Below are 18793 nucleotides of genomic sequence, written 5' to 3' on the forward strand. Positions count from 1 at the left end.
CACGATGCACGGATAACCTCCATTAATTCACCTTGACACCCACGATCCAACGGTTACTGCTAAACTACTCTTACATCCCATGATCTAATGGTTAAAAAGGTAATTAATGACCATTAACCGTCATTACATCCCACGATCTATGTCCCCTCAACTCCCATAAATACTAACCACCCCATGATCTCTACTACACATCCAACTATAAATAGCCAATCTTAGCAGACTTCACTTCACTCACCTTCAACCTCACAAGCTTAAACCCTAAAAACCCTCTCGTTTTCGAAAGCTAAAAAATTCTCACTCAAACCCTCACTTCCAAAATCACAAATGGTCGAAGTTAACCTGAATATCCCAATTATTGAACATGACGTTCCTTTCATTCAAGATAATGAGTTCTTAGCAATAAAAGAGAACAATTTGCTAATGAACACCGATCACCCCGAGTATGATGAGAAGTGCCAGATTTTAGTTGAATTTCTAATGAGATGTCCAACAGTTTCTGCAACAGTTTCTCAGAACTTTCAATGAATCTGGAGCTGACCAAGTCACTGCACACTTATGGGGGAATGTCTCTATGACAATTACTCCGGCAAGAATAAGGCAATGGCTTGAACTCCCTGTTCTTAATGACTACATTGAAGTACTCAACAAAGAGGATCTGATAAACTTCTTTGTGGAGTTGGGTTACAAAAGAAAGATCACCAAGATTGGTGAATTCAAGAGAAATGAACTGCCAGCCTTCTGGCAGGTTATGATGGAGACTCTTAATAAATGTCTCACCTCAAATATTGGAGCTGCTGATCAGATTAATCAATCAGTACTATCAATCATGTAGGGACACATTACTGGGTACAACATTGATTATGGAACTGAGATTTTTAATCTGATGAAAAGATCTGTTCTCACCAGAAATGGTAGAATCTCTTCACATCTTCCATATCCAAGATTTTTATCAATCTTTGTTGCTAAAATGGAGCTGCCAGCTTTGGAAACCATATAGAGATCACCAACAATGAAGCCTTGGTGTGCAACCAAGTGGTGGACTTCATACCATGATGTACCAGTCCTACCAGAAAGCATGATGAGCCTGATTGTTGCGACTCACCATACCGGATGCTGCATGAAGAAATCCTAAATAGGCCCAAGGTGGCCAAAGTGGCCAGAATTGAAAGTCAAACAGTTTGGTCAAACTTTTTAAAATTGTTGACCCTCGGACGAAACTAAACTATGAAAGTAACTGCTATTGAAAGAGCTAAAGGAACTTACCACTTAAGAGGGCTCCTTCAAAAGACCAAGAGAAGCTCGTAAAAGTAGAAAGATATAACTCACACTAGACTTTTAAGTGAATGGAGGAGGCATGAGGTAATGACAAGTGTCCAAGAGTGTTTAAGAAAGTGATTAGTGTCTACTTTGGTGTCACAACAAGGTGAAAGGTGGCAAAAACTCGAAATAGGTGGCACAAGGAGGCAAAATGCAACTGCCAGTGAGTAGGGTGTTCAGAAAAAACCGTAACCAAATAAAAACCGTAAACCAAACCGTAACTGTAATCGAATATACCGACCCGAATAACGAATTAGGTTTTTGGTTTGTTTTCTACCCGAAACTGAATTGTGAGTATGGTTTTTGGTTCGGTTTTTGGATCCACATATTGTTTTTTATTTGGTTTATTCGGTTTAACTACATAACCGAATAAACCATTAATTCAATTGATTATTAAATAAAAATAATAATGTTTAGTAAACTATATACAATTTGTTAGCCCGAAATACTAAGTTTAATATCTATGTATATGTATCCCCATGGTTGCATCAAATGTCGATCAAAATACATATTTATTTATTAAATTTTCTTGATTTGATGTATGCAAGTTCATTCCGATTTGGAGAAAGACTCATGTTTGGAGATTATATATACTTTATTCCATTAGATTTGCTGTCTATTTATAGTTACTATGATCTATGTTTGAAGTTTTCACTTCATGGTTGTGTGTACGACATGTGTTTGTTATATTTTGCTATATCGTATATATATATATATATATATATACACACACACATTGTTAGGTTTAAATTAGTTGCTAACTTGATGTTCGAAAGTTAGAACACAAACATAAATAAAACTAGGAAAAAAAGTATTTAGATACAATTAGGTTAAATTTGGTTTATTTGGTTTCTAACCGAAACCAAAACGAATTGAATTTGGTTCAGTTTGCATATTCCTAATTTGGTTTGTTTTTTGGTTTGGGGTACAAAATTTTGAAAACCGAATAAACCAAACCAAATAAACCATAAACCGAACCGATGAGCACCCCTACCAGCGAGTTTCATGTTGTGTAGGTACCCCTTGCGAACCGCAATGGGTTTCTAATACGGTTCGCAAGGACCTCCAGCGCAGCAGATTTTGGATTTTGACAATTTCAACCCCTCAACTTCATATTTTGTCCTTTTGGCAATTTTAATCCCTCACTTTAACCATGTTAATTATGAGGATTATTTCTAGACTCACGCCACATAGATATTTATCGGGAATAATCAGGTTGTTATATCCTCACCTCCTTAAAAGAAATCTCGTCCTTGAGAATTATTCAAATAACTTGGGATACTTTTGTCTCGTATCGGATTCTAATTCCCTAAGTGTACTCACGGCCACATTGGGAACCCCATTTGTCTTTCACGATCGAGATCATCTGTTTTGCGGAGCTTCTTAACCTATCAATCTTTAATTGACAAAGGTTTTTCAGTGAAATGAAGCTTCTCGTTGATTAATACATCATGATGAGTCATCACTATGTATTCATTAGCCATACATTTCTTCAAGTTCGAAATGTGGAATAGATCATGTATATCACTAAGTTCCTCAGGAAGTTTGAGCCTATAAGCGACTGTACCAACACATTCGATTATTTCAAATGGTCAGATGTATCGAGGGCTAAATTTACTTTTCTTTCCAAATCTCATAACAAGGTGATACTTTTAACATGACCCTATCACCGATATGGAACTTAAGAAGTTTCCTTCTCTTGTCGGCATAACTCTTTTGTCTATCACGGATTTGTATGATCATATATGTGGTCTCAAGTACTATTTCAGGCCCAAATAATCGACTTTCTCCAATGTAGGATCGTGAAACGACCTAACGAGTCGATCAAAAGAGTGCTCAGACAGAATCAGAGGCGGACTTCATTGATTCGGTCTTCGTTTAGCTTGGATTCACTATTAATTGTCTCGTATATTGATCTCTGAACAATTTACAAGCTTGAGACACTTCGACAGCACCTCAGCGTCGGAATCATGAACGTTACAAATGAATTCGTTTGAAGAGTATTTATAGGGAATGACCCTTCCGTTTGAAGGTGGCATGACATGCTTCAAACGGAATGGCACTCTTCAAACGGACTGGCACTCCTCAAACGGACTGGCACTCCTCAAACAGACTGGGCTCAATCACGTCTAAAACCTACCCTATTTCTTGTATAATGTGCCCAGATCTATCAATTCTAGTATAAGACTCAATACAAGATGAAGTCGACAGACGTATGCACTAACAGACTCCCCCTCGAATGTTGACGAGTCTGAAGTATCGAGTCTTCTCATTCTTCAGTCTTTACTGGTCTTCGGGCTCTTTCACAATCTGAGACTCGAACGAAGATGAAATCGACAGACAACTGCACCAACAGACTCCCCCTTGAATGTTGACGGAATCTTCAGTGAGAGTCTTCATCATAACGACTCTTCAATCTTGATCGGTCTTTTATCTTTCTTATCATGTACCAGTATCTTCTCTTTGGCTCTAACCTCATCAGACTCCCCCTTTCATCATGATGGGATCGCCGTCTGGAATTAGCTATCACCTTGAGATTGCATCCTGGCTTTAACTCTGTTTAAGCTCATCTCCTGCACAATCTTCTCATAAACACATAAGTTATACTTAAATCAATAAGAAAAACTTACTAGTAATAGTTACATCAAGTTCAAATTAATGACCCTGATTAACTATTCTCAACTACTTTCTTAAATCAAAATTTTTCAATTCAGCACTCAAACCCAACCCTGTTCATCATATTCATCACTTGAAATTTTGAATATCATCTCTCCAACATCAATTGTCGAAAATCTTTTTGTATTTTTCAAAATTTATGCTAAAACACACTAAAATCTTTTTGGATTTTTGATAACAAAGGAATGCAGTAAAGAAATATTTACAAACAATATTTTTTTATGAGTTTGTGTAAGAGGATCATATCAGTTTATGAGACAAATCACTAGCACCGTTAAGCTTTAATCATTTTAAGTTCTAAACGATTCACATAGATTGACGATATATTTGTCCTCTTAAACTCAATCTAAAAACTTTCGAAATGCTTACCGACACGATAATGTATATTAATTTTGCACTAAATTCTTATGGACCCCACGATCTCAGCATATCCCCTCATCATGCAATACACTAACTCAAGTAATGCCTTTAAACTTTCATCAACTGTGATATGTGCGAAAACAACGCAAAATGTTTAAACATTAACAATCAGGTCGATCTTTCGATACGCAGAGAAAGTCCAATGTTTAAACAAAATAAGAAAATAAAATAAGTTGAAGTTGTTTAGGCTTTAACCACCAGGTCAATACTTCCGTATACGCAGAGGTGATCCAAAGCTTAAGCGAAACACCATAGAAAATAAGGCAGAACGTTTAGGCAATAACATCCAGGTCGATACTCACGTATACGCAAAGGATGTCCAATGCTTAAACAAAATAAAGAAATAAAACAAGTTTAAGTCCTTGCAAAATAAAATGCACAAACACAGTGACTTTTTCAGCAAGTTGTGAAAGTTCACAAACTGACCGGTTTTTATGCTCTTTTAGCATTCAGCGATTACTGAGTAGGTACATAATCACGAAGGACAAAACTAAGTACTATGCTTTCAACCATGTTTTCCACTAGAACTAGGCTTTTTCATTTAAGTTTGTATCGTTATCGCAAATCTACTAGTCTAGTTGAGCCTACCGTCACATCTTTAGTGAGATCGCTTATCACATTTTATCTCTCCAATTCTTTAGCATGCTGTGACAGTCCAACTGATCTACTATCATTTCCTCTTTTTGACACCAAAACTCATTTTTGCAATTTTTCAATGTTTTTGGAATTTTCAAATTTTCTAATTTTTTTAAAATTTTTACTCCCCTAAAATCAAAATATGTTTCAATTTTGATTTTCTGGGAAAATTTGAAAATGAACTGTACAAAAAAATGTGACAACATGATGAGAATCACTTCAATTCTCCATTCACTTGGCTTAAACAATCAGAACTCCCCCTGACAACAAAACATTTTCCCATAGTGATTTCAAAAACACTTAAGTTTATTTTAATCAAAATGGTTTTTCTGGAAAATTAGTTTTATGAGTCATTTCTCAACCATGGGGATCATTCATCACCTTGTTTCTTCAACCACTTGTAAAAACTAACATTTTAAGATCAATCCACAAACATCACTTGTAGAAAATCAAGTACAACTTAATGTCCCTGATTTACCACTTGTCAGTCGAAATATCACTTTCATGAATTTCTCAAAAAAGATGTCGATTCCTGCTCCACTCTTACCAACCTGGGAGCTCCGGCAAGTCAGGTTTTTTTTCATTTAAACAGATTCACCCAAGCCTGACGGTCCTTGGGTGATTTTGAATTCTTGTTCAACAATGGTGGAAAATTTGCATCATCCATTGTTAGACCAGAATTCTCAACTTTTACCTCAATAAATGGCTCCTCTGGTTTTAACAAACCAGAATCATTGCTTGAATGTGGCTTATCTGACTTTGATGAGCCAGATTCATCGCCAACATGTGGCTCCTTTGTTTCCGAAGAAACAGATTCATTGCCACAAACTTTTTTCTTCTTCTTTCCCTCTTTCGTCCTCAGATTTGTATCTGATGAATGCGTTTTGCTTAATTTGTTGTTCTTTGGTGAGCAAGACGATTTATCAGAACTTTTATCTGTTTTATCAGTTGTATCCGAGGACAAAATCCTTTCGAGATACTCTCTCGCTTTCTTCTTCTTCTTCCTCAGTCTGTCTTTCTGCCTCTGTGAAAGCTTCACTTTCTGTTCATGAACTTTCTGTTCTTGAACTTTAGGTTCTTGAACTTTCTGTTCTTTGGGCTTGACATTGACTGGTTTCTTTGCCATTTTCTGAGATTCAGCCCTCGATCTTCCCTTTGATCTCATTGGACAATCTCTAGCAATGTGTCCTCTGATTTGGCAATTATAGCATCTCCTTGTCTCAAACCACTGATTTTGGCAGTTAACAGCAATGTGTCCTCGAACACCACAAGTGTAACACACTCTGTTATCATACCAATCACCTCCTTCAGTCCAAACATTCAGATTATAGCACTGTTTTGCTTGGTGATAATCCTTGCTCCTCTTGTTTGCTGGATTTGGCTTTTGAGCACTGTGGTCAAAACTGCACCACTTATTACCAACTATTTAAGATTTTTCATTTTTCATTTTTTGTGGTTTTTGATTATGATTGGATGATTGATCTGAAGAGCTTTTATTTTCTTTTTGCACAATTTTCTCATTTTTAACTTTTTGTTTTTGTTCCACTTTCTTCTTCAAGGGTTTTTGCTTAGAGCATTCTCCCTTTTCAGTAGAATGTAAAACAGTATTTTTAAACATTTCATTTAATTTCAAAAATGTTTTTCTTTTTTCTTCTTTTTCTTTTTCAACATCAAATTTATCATCACAATCTTCAATTTTGACTTTGTCGAAATTTGTGACATTGTCACTTATTGGAACAGAATTGATCGGTTTTGGACATGGATAATCTGGTGTTGATGACGAAGTCTCAAAACCTTTCAATTTCTCTTCAAGCTCTTTGATTTTAATCCAAGCTTTTTCAGCTTCTTTTTCAAGTCGAATAATTGTCTGAAGATGAGAGTTTATAGCACTTTGTTTTTCAATGTTGTTTTTGCTAAAAACAGATCTCTGATCTTCAAGAATCTTTATTTGACTTTGAAATTCTTTTTCAGTTTTTACTTTTTCATTTTCAAAACTTTTGATTTTATCTTCAAAAATTTTTGCATTTTCTTTCAAAATTTTGTTTTCTAATGTCAAACTGTTGAAACCACTTAACAGTTTGACATTTTCAGATTTCAATATCTCCAAATTTTCCTGTAAAATAAGAATCTGTTTATCATCAGATTGCTTCTCATCCTTCATCTTTTTGACTTCCAATGTCAAACTTTCCGCATCCTTCAAGAGTTTGTCATTTTTGTCACATTTAAAGCACACTGATTCAGAATTCGAAGATCCAATCTTCACAGATTCTTCAATCTTTGAAATTTTCTCTGTCTCTTTCCAGAATGTTCCTGCACAAAAAATTTTAACGAAATCAAGAGGATTCGCGTTCTTATCAATATAACAACCCCTCTTAATGTCATAGTTCATGACATTTTTTGCTGCAAGACACACACATATTCTTTTATCTATTTCAACAATTACATTCAAACTTATTTTCTCTAGATTTCTTTTTATTTTGTCCATCAATTCTCTTTTCTTATTATCATTCTCATAACTGTGTGTTTTGAGTTTTTTTAAGAGCTCTGATGGACGTAATTTTGATAACCCAGAGAAACCAGAATTCAATTTTAGATTTCTCAAAATATCATCCTATTCTGCAGGTAATGCATCTGCAAGCTTTGATACTTTTTCAGCATCTGTCAACTTTATCTCATGTATTTTCAATTTGTCCAGTAAATAGTTAAATCTGCTTTCCAACTCCTCCAATGTCTCATTCTTTTTACACAGAAATTTTTCAAGTCGCATAATCCAAATCCTTTTATCATCTTGTTCATAACGGCTATACCAACCATATCCATCATTTAATCTTTCAAGATGCTCATTTTCTTTTTCATCAAACATTTTCTTCATACTTCAAAAAAAAAACAACCTGTTTAAACGAAATACCAAGTTCAAACTAGATCCCCTTTCAAACGGAAACCTTTCAAACGGAAATGTTCAGTTCAAACGGAATACCAAGTTCAAACTAGATCCCCTTTCAAACGGAACCCTTTCAAACGGAAATGTTCAGTTCAAACGGAATACCAAGTTCAAACTAGATCCCCTTTCAAACGGAATCCTTTCAAACGGAAATGTTCAGTTTCAAACGGAAACGATCAATTTCAAACGGAAACGATCAATTTCAAACGGAAACGACCTCTAGTCTCGTTTGAAGGACAGATGACATCATCATTTTTCGATCTATTTCAAACGGATTGACGTATTTTATCAAGTTTTAGTTCAATTTAAGGTCCAAAACTCTCAAGGATTGATTAAAACACTGTTATGTATATTATATGTGAAAATCAGCCGTTTTTAACCGTGAAAAGTATCAATTTTATGAAAGAAGGTGTAGAAAATCAGAATTTGCTAGCGAAAACGAGCTAAACGGTAAGAACTCTTCCTCCTGAGCTCTAATACCACATGTAGGATCGTGAAACGACCTAACGAGTCGATCAGAAGAGTGCTCAGACAGAATCAGAGACGGAATTCATTGATTCGGTCTTCGTTTAGCTTGGATTCACTATTAATTGTCTCGTATATTGATCTCTGAACAATTTACAAGCTTGAGACACTTCGACAGCACCTCAGCGTCGGAATCAAGAACGTTACAAATGAATTCGTTTGAAGAGTATTTATAGGGAATGACCCTTCCGTTTGAAGGTGGCATGACATGCTTCAAACGGAATGGCACTCTTCAAACGGACTGGCACTCCTCAAACGGACTGGGCTCAATCACATCTAAAACCTACCCTATTTCTCATATAATGTGCCCTGGTCTATCAATTCTAGTATAAGACTCGATACAAGACGAAGTCGACAGACGTATGCACTAACATCCAACTTCTGCCCAACACACAACAGTTCTACACTTCCTCCTAAACAAAGCCTCAGATGGTGCGATCTTAATACTAGTGTGGTAGCTATTGTTGTAGGAGAATTCAATCAATGGTAGGAGGTCATCCCAACTACCACCCAAGTCAATAACACATGCTCTAAGAATGTCTTCCAAAGTTTGAATAATATACTCACTCTGACTGTCAGTCTGAGAATGGTATGCAGTACTAAAATTCAAGTGTATGCCTAAAGATTTTTGAAAGCGTTTCCAGAAACAAGATGTGAAACGACTATCTCTGTCTGATACAATTGACAATGGTACTCCATGAAGAGATACTATATTGTCAACGTATAAATTGGCAAGAAATGTACCGACTTAGTTAGTATATCAACTATAACCCAAATGGCGTCACTGCCACGACTTGTTCTAGGAAAATTAATAATAAAATCCAACTCATGAATTCCTATTTCTATTTAGGTAATTCAAATGGTTGTAGCAACCTTGATAGTTTCTGATGTTTGGTTTAAACTTGTGAACATATCAAACACTTTGCTACATAGGTGGTAATGGATTTCTTCATACCCATCCACCAATAATACTTTTTCAAATATTGGTACATCTTGTCACCACCGGAATGCATAGAGTACTTAGAATTTTGAGATTCTTCAACAATTAGAATTTTCCTAGACCTTCTATTGGAGAATTTTCCTCTAATAAAGCTTGCTTTTGGACACTTAAAATAAGTTAGTCAAGCTAATTTGTAGCTCGAGTCTTTTGGCGTGAACCTGGATAGGTTTAACTCTTTCTTTCGACTAAGAGCGTCTACCACGATGTTAGTCTTACCAGGATGATAACGAATTTCGTATTCGTAATCATTTAGAGTTTCCATCCATTGGCGTTGCCGCATATTCAAATCCTTTTGATTGCTTATGTGTAGGCTCTCATAGTCAGTATATATGATACACTTCGTACCATAAAGATAATGTCTCCAATGTTTCAAAGCACACATAACCGCGTCTAACTCTCGATCATGGGTTGTATAGTTCTTCTCGTGTACCTTTAGCTTTCGTGATGGATAGACAATCACTTTGCATCAGAACGTAGTCTAAGCCTATGTGCGAGTCATCGCAGCATACTACAAAGTCATCTACTCCTTCAGGTAAAGAGAGAACAGGGGCATTACTCAACCTTTGCTTTAAAATATCGAAAGATTCTTTTTGCTTAGTCCCCATTCAAATTTTGGTAAAATGAAATAGAAAAGAGAATTTTTAATATTAAAAGTTTAAATTACATATGAGTGTCTCGACTAAATTTAATTGAGTTAGTTATAGGGTAAATTGTCATTTTAGTCCCTAAGTTTTGTTCAAATTTGCCATTTTAGTCCAAATAGTTTTTTTTTTTTGCCTCTGGGTCCTTGACTTTTCCCTTTTGTTGCCATTTTGATCACAGACACTAACTCCATCCAAAAACTCCATCTTTAACCAGGGGTATTTTGGGGATTTTCATTTTAAATGTTTTCAATTGCCATTTTGATCCAATTCCAAAAATTCCAAAAAATTATAAAAAAATAAGAAAAATTCTAAAAAAAATCATAAGAATTCTAAAAAATTCTAAAAAAATAAAAAAAAAATCCGTTTCGGCGCGAACCGTTTCGAACCCGAACCGTTTCGAGCTTAACCGTTTCGACGCGAACCGTTTCGACCCGTACCGTTTCGACCCGAACCGTTTCGAGCTGAGCCGTTTCGACCCGAGCCGTTTCGACCCGAACTGTTTCGAGCTGAACCGTTTCGACGCGAACCGTTTCGACCCGAACCATTTCGACGCGAACCGTTTCGAGCGGAACCGTTTCGAGCCGAACTGTTTCGAGCCGAACGGTTTCGAGCCGAACCGTTTCGAACCGAACCATTTCGAGCCAAACCGTTTCGAGCGGAACCGTTTCGAACCGAACCGTTTCGAACCGAACCGTTTCGACCCGTACCGTTTCGAACCGAACCGTTTCGATCTGAATCGTTTCGATCCGTACCGTTTCGAGCTGAACCGTTTCGACCCGTACCGTTTCGAGGCAGGGTTCGCGTCGAAACGATTCAGCTCGAAACGGTTCGGGTCGAAACGGTACGGGTCGAAACGGTTCGCGTCGAAACGGTTCGGGTCGAAACGGTTCGCGTCGAAACGGTTCGGGTCGAAACGCTTCGCGTCGAAACGGTTCGGCTCGAAACGGTTCACGGTTCGGCTCGAAACGGTTCGGTTCGAAACGGTTCGGCTCGGTTCGGTTCGGCTCGAAACGGTTCGGCTCGAAACGGTTCGGCTCGAAACGGTTCGGCTCGAAACGGTTCAGCTCGAAACAGTTCGCGTCGAACCGGTTCAGCTCGAAACGGTACGGGTCGAAACGGTTTGCGTCGAAACGGTTCAGCTCGAAACGGTTCGGGTCGAAACGGTTCGCGTCGAAACGGTTCAGCTCGAAACGGTTCGGGTCGAAACGGTTCGCGTCGAAACGGTTCAGCTCGAAACGGTTCGGGTTCGAAACGGTTCGCGCCGAAACGGATTTTTTGGATTTTTTAGAATTTTTTAGAATTTTTATGATTTTTTAGAATTTTTTGGATTTTTTTGATTTTTTGGAATTTTTTTGATTTTTTGGAATTGGATCAAAATGGCAATTGAAAACATTTAAAATGAAAATCTTCAAAATACCCCTGGTTAAAGATGGAATTTTTGGATGGAGTTAGTGTATGTGATCAAAATGGCAACAAAAGAGAAAAGTCAGGGACCCAGAGGCAAAAAAAACTATTTGGACTAAAATGGCAAATTTGGACAAAACTCAGGGACTAAAATGGCAATTTAGTCTTAGTTATAAGATCAATCTGTTAATTCAGTAAAATATGTATTATACATAATGTATACTTTTCTGTTTTATTGCATTCTAAAATCTGAACCAAGTAATTAAATCTTATAGAGTTTTTCTAAAAATCTTTTGGGTTTCTTTCATTAAATCAACCATTAAGTTTTCAATATTTCAAATTTCGGTCAATTACGTTGGTGGTATATGGTACCGTGGTAGTTACTACTTTTGAATCTTTTGGGTTTCTTCTATTCATTAACACATGCGTTAATTTTATTATAAATATAAATTATAAGCATTATTCATTTATTACTAGATGTTCTTTAATAGTCTACATAGCACCTGTATATATACACCATGCACATAGTGTCATATGTAATTCACTGTACAAACCCATAACAAGACCCCAAATATCAAAACCATGGTTACAATTAGGGTTCTTCCTATCACACTACTATTATCATGCCTTGTTACTCTCCAAGTCTGTTCAATGGCTCGTAAAATGCATAGTGACGAAAGCCTCGTTGTCAGGCTTCAAGCCGAAAAGGATAGCGGCGGTCTAACGGACTGTTGGAATGCGTTACTAGAGTTGAAATCGTGCACGAATGAAATCGTACTTTTCTTTCTTAACGGAGACAGTTACTTGACAATGGATTGTTGTCGAGCTATTCGTACCATAACTTACGGATGTTGGCCTTCGATGCTTACTTCTCTTGGTTTCACTTCTGAACAAGGTGATATTCTTCAAGGTTATTGTGGCGGTGCACCTCTACCACAACCTGGCTTGATTGAAGACCCGAATGTTTGACATGATGTAAAATGCTTGATGAGTAAAATATCAGTTTTAATGTTAAGAACAAATAAAGGAACTCAGGATCTTTAATCGTGAAATATCAAGTAACTTTGTTTCTGTTAACCCAAATCTTTTGTTTGACTTTTGTTATTAGCTATTACCACCTTGTTATAAAGAACTGTCATTAGCCACTAGTTTTAATAAGACCATCCACAATAAGAAGAATTAAAAACATATAAAAACGTGCCTAGTCAGCTGCCACATCAGAAAAATACTCATTCTCCAAAAACACCTAAAACTCACCCAATAAGAAAACTTAAAAATACCCAAAAACATCACCACATTCTAAAAAAAATCCCTCTCTATCTAAATAATATATAATTAAAAGGACAAGGTGGCCCACCATTTGGTTGTTTTTAGTCATTTTTATAGAAGAACATATCTCAAATATAGGGCACAAAAACAAGGTCTACAATAACAATAAGGAAAAATGAATGATGTGGAAAAATGAGTAAAAACAATACCAAAAACGTATTATTGTGAATGCTTTAAATGTTTTAAAACCAGTAAAAAATCTCATCAAAGGGTGTTTGCAATCTGTAATCGAGAATGGCAAAATATTTGAATCGTGTAATTATAGTAGGGGGGAGTCCTCAATTTATAAAAGTAGAAACACTAGCTAGACAAAGAAGAAACCTATTTTGTGCAATATAGTAATAACTAATAAACCCAAATATAAGAACACTAATAACCAAAATTAACATTTAACACGTTTGTCTTACATAACCAGGGCTTCGTTCACAACGGCCGAGAACAACAAATGGAATATGTCATGCCTTTGCTTCAAATCTGGACACAAATCTTTGCACCACCCCGCCTTTTGAAGAAAAACAAACCCTAGAACCATAACGTCAAGTGGGACTATGCTTTACGAATTCTGATCGACAACAATTTGCGATTCAAAGAATAACTCTAAACCCACAACCAGTTGAGAACCCTCTTCCGAAAAAGAAAATTGAAAAAAGATGTAAGGCGGAGTCGGTTATTGGCGAAGATGGTGTGTTGGATGATGGAAAAGAGTGGTCAAATTTAGGGAGACTTATACGTGTAAATGACGTGAAGTGTGTGGAACCCTAAATCATCGGTTCGTGACTCCCTTATCCAGCCGCTAATCCTCTCTTTTCTCCATGATCCATCTTTTTGTGAGATCAATCCTCACAATCACCACTCAATTCGTCCTCCTGATGACCCAGATTTCCCCCCTCTGTCGTGTTCTCTTAAGCCCTGCCCTAAAAATCCCTCCGTCATTTAATCGCCGGGTGTGAATGAAAAGCAGGTTCCTTGTACGGCGCCTTCTGCTCCTAAATTGGTAGTCGATCTTGACTTGCAAGACTTCGTAGACTCTTCTCCCTCATCAGAGACTCCCAAAGTTGGCTTTCCTCCCACAGAGAGTCCTAACGAGGTACGTACCTCCTTCGTTTCATCCTTAGGCAGTTGGGTTCAACGTGTGGCAAATTCTAACCAAACAGCCGAGGGTCTTTTTGTTGCATCTACTGGAAATGGGGTGTCAATTGCAACAAAATCTGGCCTGGGTTGTGATAATACCAATTCCCCTGTTACGGATTCTCTGATTCGAAACTCCTCTATGTCAAATTCGTTGGGGTCTAGGCATGGGGGTAAAAGCCCTAGGCAAATGGGGAAAGGAAACCCAGCACATGATTTCGACATGGTTACGGGTGAGGCTGCCCCCCCCCCAATTCTTGTGCCTGCGCACAGGAGGAAAACTTGAACGAGCAACCTCATATAGCTAAATCTGTGCGGGAGAAACATCGTCCTGGAAGTAGAACCTTTGCCGATCAAATTAGGATGAACAATGAGTTGGAAGACACGAGGCTTGAATTCATCCCGCCTGTGGTTTCTCCTGAGGGTAAGAAGCAGGTTTTAATCACTCAAGACGATCTCAGGTATTTGGCTAAATCATTTGCTTTACGCCTCAATGTATACTTTCTAGGCACATCCATGGACTTTAAGGTTGTGAATTCGTGTTTTAGACGTTTATGGAGATTATTTGAGTTGGACAGAATGTCGAAAAGTTCTGCAGGGTTCTTCTTTTTCAAGTTTAAAAGTGAAAGTGGTATGAACCAGGCCCTTGAAAATGGCCCTTGGATGGTAAATAATGTTCCGGTATTTTTTAGTAGATGGGAACCCGAGGTTTGTTTAGAAAAAATAGAACCTTCGGTTATTCCTTTGTGGGTAACGGTTCAACATGTCCCGTTGGAATTGTGGATAGGTATAGGGCTTAGCAAAATTCTAAGTGGGGTAGGGTATCCTCTATAATGGATCGGGTCACCAAGGAACGCTGTGAAAACAAGACTGGCAAAATTGGGTATGCTCGTGTCCTGGTTGATGTCCCTGCCACTAGTAACTTGCCTAATGAGGTAGAACTTGTGTTTCCCCAAATCAACCAAAGACCCCCTCGTAATGTGAAGCTTCATATTTCCTATCAATGGAAGCCTTCCATCGGCAGCCATTGTATTGCATATGGTCATATGTTAAAACAGTGTATGAAGTATAATGTTCAATTTGTTTCTGGTGATAATAGCACTAATATGTCGGCTGCCCAAAAAGATATAGATCAGTGTATGGAGGAGCCGGGTGATGGTTTTGAAATGGTAGCAAAAAAGGTGAACAACCCAAATCCCAAAATGAAAAGTACCCAGAAATCTTAAGCTCAGGTTAAAAACATGAATACAACAGGTGTGGGTGGGACAAAGGAGAAGCAGAGTAATCGCCAAAAGAAAGATCCGAATCCTAAAATAGATAATCAGAGCAAGAAAGTGGCTGCCAAGACAAATAAATCAGGGAATGTGGTTGTGAATAAGGGTCCGGTTACAAGATCAACAGCAAACAAATCAAAAAAACGTCCAATGGTTTTAACTTTAGCAAAGCTGTGAATGGTTTGGCTCAGAAACCCAAGAGTGATTCGACTACAACGCAGAGAAACAAAGGCACATTGGATACAGACACTCCCCCGGTTTCTTCTATTAACCGGTTTTCTGTTCTTGACATGGATGTTAGCTTTAGGTGTTCAAATCTTGTTGAAGATACTAGTGATTTGTACCCTCCAGATTTGTTCAATCAAGAAACCATGAGTCGTGTGGATATGCCGTCTACTTCTGTTCACACTCCTAGTCCAGCCAATCGTATTCTTCCTAAGTGAAACACCTCAAAGTCTACTGGGGTTGAGAGTCGAGTAGGTTTGGATATTGACATAGAGGAATTTGATGAAGATGATGATGATAGCGGGTATGATTATGGCATTACCCAAGCTCAAAAAGATGCCATCACTAAGCGTCTCGAATCGAAGTCTCAAACGGTGTTGGCCGAAGATACTCGGAATTGGGAACCGGGAGAATGGGATTTTTTCCATGATCAATGCCTCGAACTTGGATTAAATTCTGATTTTTTGCATTGAGGATGTTGGTGAGGATACAAGTGGGTCTGCTCGTTTTTTCACAGGCCTCATGAGGGACCCAGTTGTGGCCAAACACTCCCATCGTAAGTAATTATGTTTCTCGTTATGTTGGTGTGTCGGGTCAATGGGTTTGTTTTGCTGTCAAAATTTGTAGTTTTTGGTTGGTGATGGATTATCTTCATGGCTTCGGTTGATTTTGTGTTGGCTCTTGGGTTTATGAGATGTCTGGGTATATACCTCTATTTTTTAATCTCCAGGTTGAGCGTCCGGGGGTTAAATTTCCGGGGTCCTGCTTCTGTGTTTGCTGTTCGTGACCTACTCTTATGGGTTTGGAGCCTGCGATTTGATCCTCGGTCCTCGGCTCTGGTTTTTGGCTCCTCCGGGTTTGTGGGGTTGGCTCCCGGGTTGGGTATTGGCCTTTCCAGGTTTATCTTTGGGCGTGTTTCTGGACCAACTGTTAGTGTTAGCCCAAAGCCCAAATCCCTTGTTATTGGTTTATTATCCAAGCCTATATGCTTTACCATGATATTGCGTTGGGCTCAGGCTCCTTAGGCCTTTGTACAGCCTGTTCCAACTGAAGGCCCAGATATGTGCCGGGTTTTTTTTTATTTTGAAGGCCCACTTCTGTTGGGTTTTAATTATTTCTTTCTGGATAGTTTAACTTTATATTTATTGTAGTAGGTGTTGTTGATTTGTGTTTTCTAGTGGTAGTTAGTTGTATGTATCCTACTAAGTTATCTATTTGATAGCCTTGTTGGGTGTTATAAAACTTTCTCGTTTTGTGAGGTTTCCAAAGCTTGTTTTGGGGTGTCCTCTTTTAGGAGTTTCGGGGGTATGCCCCCCTAAAACCTGTAACACGCCTCTTTTTGGAATATAATTTCCGGGCAATGCTCATTTATCCAAAAATTGGGAAGACGGCCGGGGTGGCCGAATTCTAAGAGTGTGAGATGTGGAGATATTATGTGTTAATCACTTGTGCACCTAAGTCATATTAAGCTAAAACAAGTCATCTTAGGTTTTAATGTCTTAGAGTATGCTGGGTGGAAGCGGGGAAGGGGTGTGGTGAGGGGAGTCCCCGCACGGGCACACCGTCGGTGATTGATTAAACTCGGTGAGTAGTCACAACCTCTACAATTACAATTTGACCGTTGCTCCCTTTTTTGTCTGTTGCCATGTTTCAAACGGCTATATGCTGTTGGTTTAATAAAAAAAATAAATAAATTGTTTTCTTATTTATTGGCCACTTTTACATTTCATTTTTCTCACAACTTAAAACTACAAACTACAAACTCCTCGTACATAATGGATAAACAACACAAGGGTGATGCCAAGAAAAAAGGTTTGGGATCCGCTTAAAAGCCGAGGAGACACGGCTCGCAAACTAGGTGAGATCGCGAAAAAATATAATTGGTCATTCATTTTCTAATTTTTAGTTTTATTGTTTAGGTTTTTATTTTAATTTAACGTAAGGTCTTTTTATTATAATGTTACTTTGTTTTGTTTAAAAAATATTTTAGTTATTTATGTAAAATTTTAAGAAATAAACAATGGACTCCTCACGTGGGGAGCACTCCTTATGTTTGAGTACAAAATATAAAGCAGAGAAAGGAGTTGACATAGTATAAAGTGATTAACTAAGTGGAGAGTTTACGGCTCCCAACAATCACTCCTTACACCCTTATGTTTATAATATGTTACCACAAAAATGAGTTGGGTAAGTATTATAATATGTTAATTAATCATATTATACTATATTAACAAATTGCGTAGGTCTTAACTACAGTTTCAGTTTCCAGGTTTTTTAAACCTCCATCTGCCGGTCGTTAGGTATATGAAAAATTAGCCATGCAACATTGGTGTCAAGGTTTGATAGGCCCACGTTTTCCATTTCTTTTCCTTTTCTAGATTTTTTCCCTTCACGGTCTTCATTTTAGAGTAACCTCTGACGCCTAACCACCGCCCCACATTAAAGAAGAAGACCATGGGTGCTTGGAGCCCAAGAAAGAGTGCAGCTACAGAGGCGTGAACCTTGAGGTGGAGATACGCGACTTGATTAGTAACGGCTTCAAACGTTTAACACGGTGGTGGTTAGTGGTTGAGTGACCAGAAATTTCGGGTGGCCTGATCTACTGACTTCACCACCATCGCATCATCCCAGATTTGTTTTGTTGTGGTGGTCAGATGGAAAACACACTGGTAGATCCGACGGCTGTTCGGGGTGGTAAGAAAGGTTTTCCGGCGATTGGTTTGAAAATAGAAATGAATCAGCAACGGATATAGTGGTGGCGCTGAGGTCGTGCCGGATTGTTTTGCGTTGGCTGCGTGTCGTGGCTGTTTGGTGGTGATCATGTTTTATTGGTTGTGTCGTTGTAATGGCGTTGTCTTGGTGGCGGTGAGAGAGCCGTACGGTGAAGTAAGACTGTGGGGTGTGGGGCTTGGGTTGGGGCGTGGGTTGGGGGAAAACGTCCAAGCCATCACCCCTTGGGGTTTGGGTTGGGGCGTGGCCCTTGGGGCTTCGGTTTGAAGCCGGGCGTGAGGCGGGCTTGGGTTTGATGTGCCGGCCTCCTATTCGCCTTGGGTTTTAAATTATATATATATATATATATATATATATATATATATATATATATATATATATATATATATATATATATATATATAGGGAGCCGCTAGAATGAAAACCACCTCGAGTTGTAAGAACCGCAAGAACTACACCCCACGGAGCGCCGTTCGCCATGATTTTTTTTACAAGTAGATGTGTATATTATAAACACAGCCGTAAAAAATCATGGCGAACGGCG

General features: G+C 38.2%; 1 protein-coding gene and 1 long non-coding RNA gene across 2 annotated transcripts; both read left to right on the forward strand.

Annotated features, from left to right (window-relative positions):
* The first annotated feature begins 12214 nt into the window (after window positions 1-12214).
* Window positions 12215-12532, forward strand: LOC110890771 (egg cell-secreted protein 1.2-like). Its single transcript, XM_022138393.2, has one exon. It carries the CDS (start codon window positions 12215-12217, stop codon window positions 12530-12532), a length of 318 nt encoding a protein of 105 aa, XP_021994085.2.
* A 753-nt stretch (window positions 12533-13285) lies between these two features.
* LOC118491324 lies at window positions 13286-16781 on the forward strand. Its single transcript, XR_004891277.1, has 2 exons — window positions 13286-16075; window positions 16250-16781. It is a non-coding gene; the product is annotated as an uncharacterized LOC118491324 (long non-coding RNA).
* Window positions 16782-18793: the final 2012 nt, after the last annotated feature.

Source organism: Helianthus annuus, chromosome 4 (genome assembly GCF_002127325.2).
Source record: "Helianthus annuus cultivar XRQ/B chromosome 4, HanXRQr2.0-SUNRISE, whole genome shotgun sequence".
Taxonomy (NCBI): domain Eukaryota; kingdom Viridiplantae; phylum Streptophyta; class Magnoliopsida; order Asterales; family Asteraceae; genus Helianthus; species Helianthus annuus.

Excerpts from the sequence above, each read along its gene's own strand:
- LOC110890771 (XM_022138393.2), top strand. The coding sequence starts at position 12,215 with ATGGCTCGTAAAATGCATAGTGACGAAAGCCTCGTTGTCAGGCTTCAA.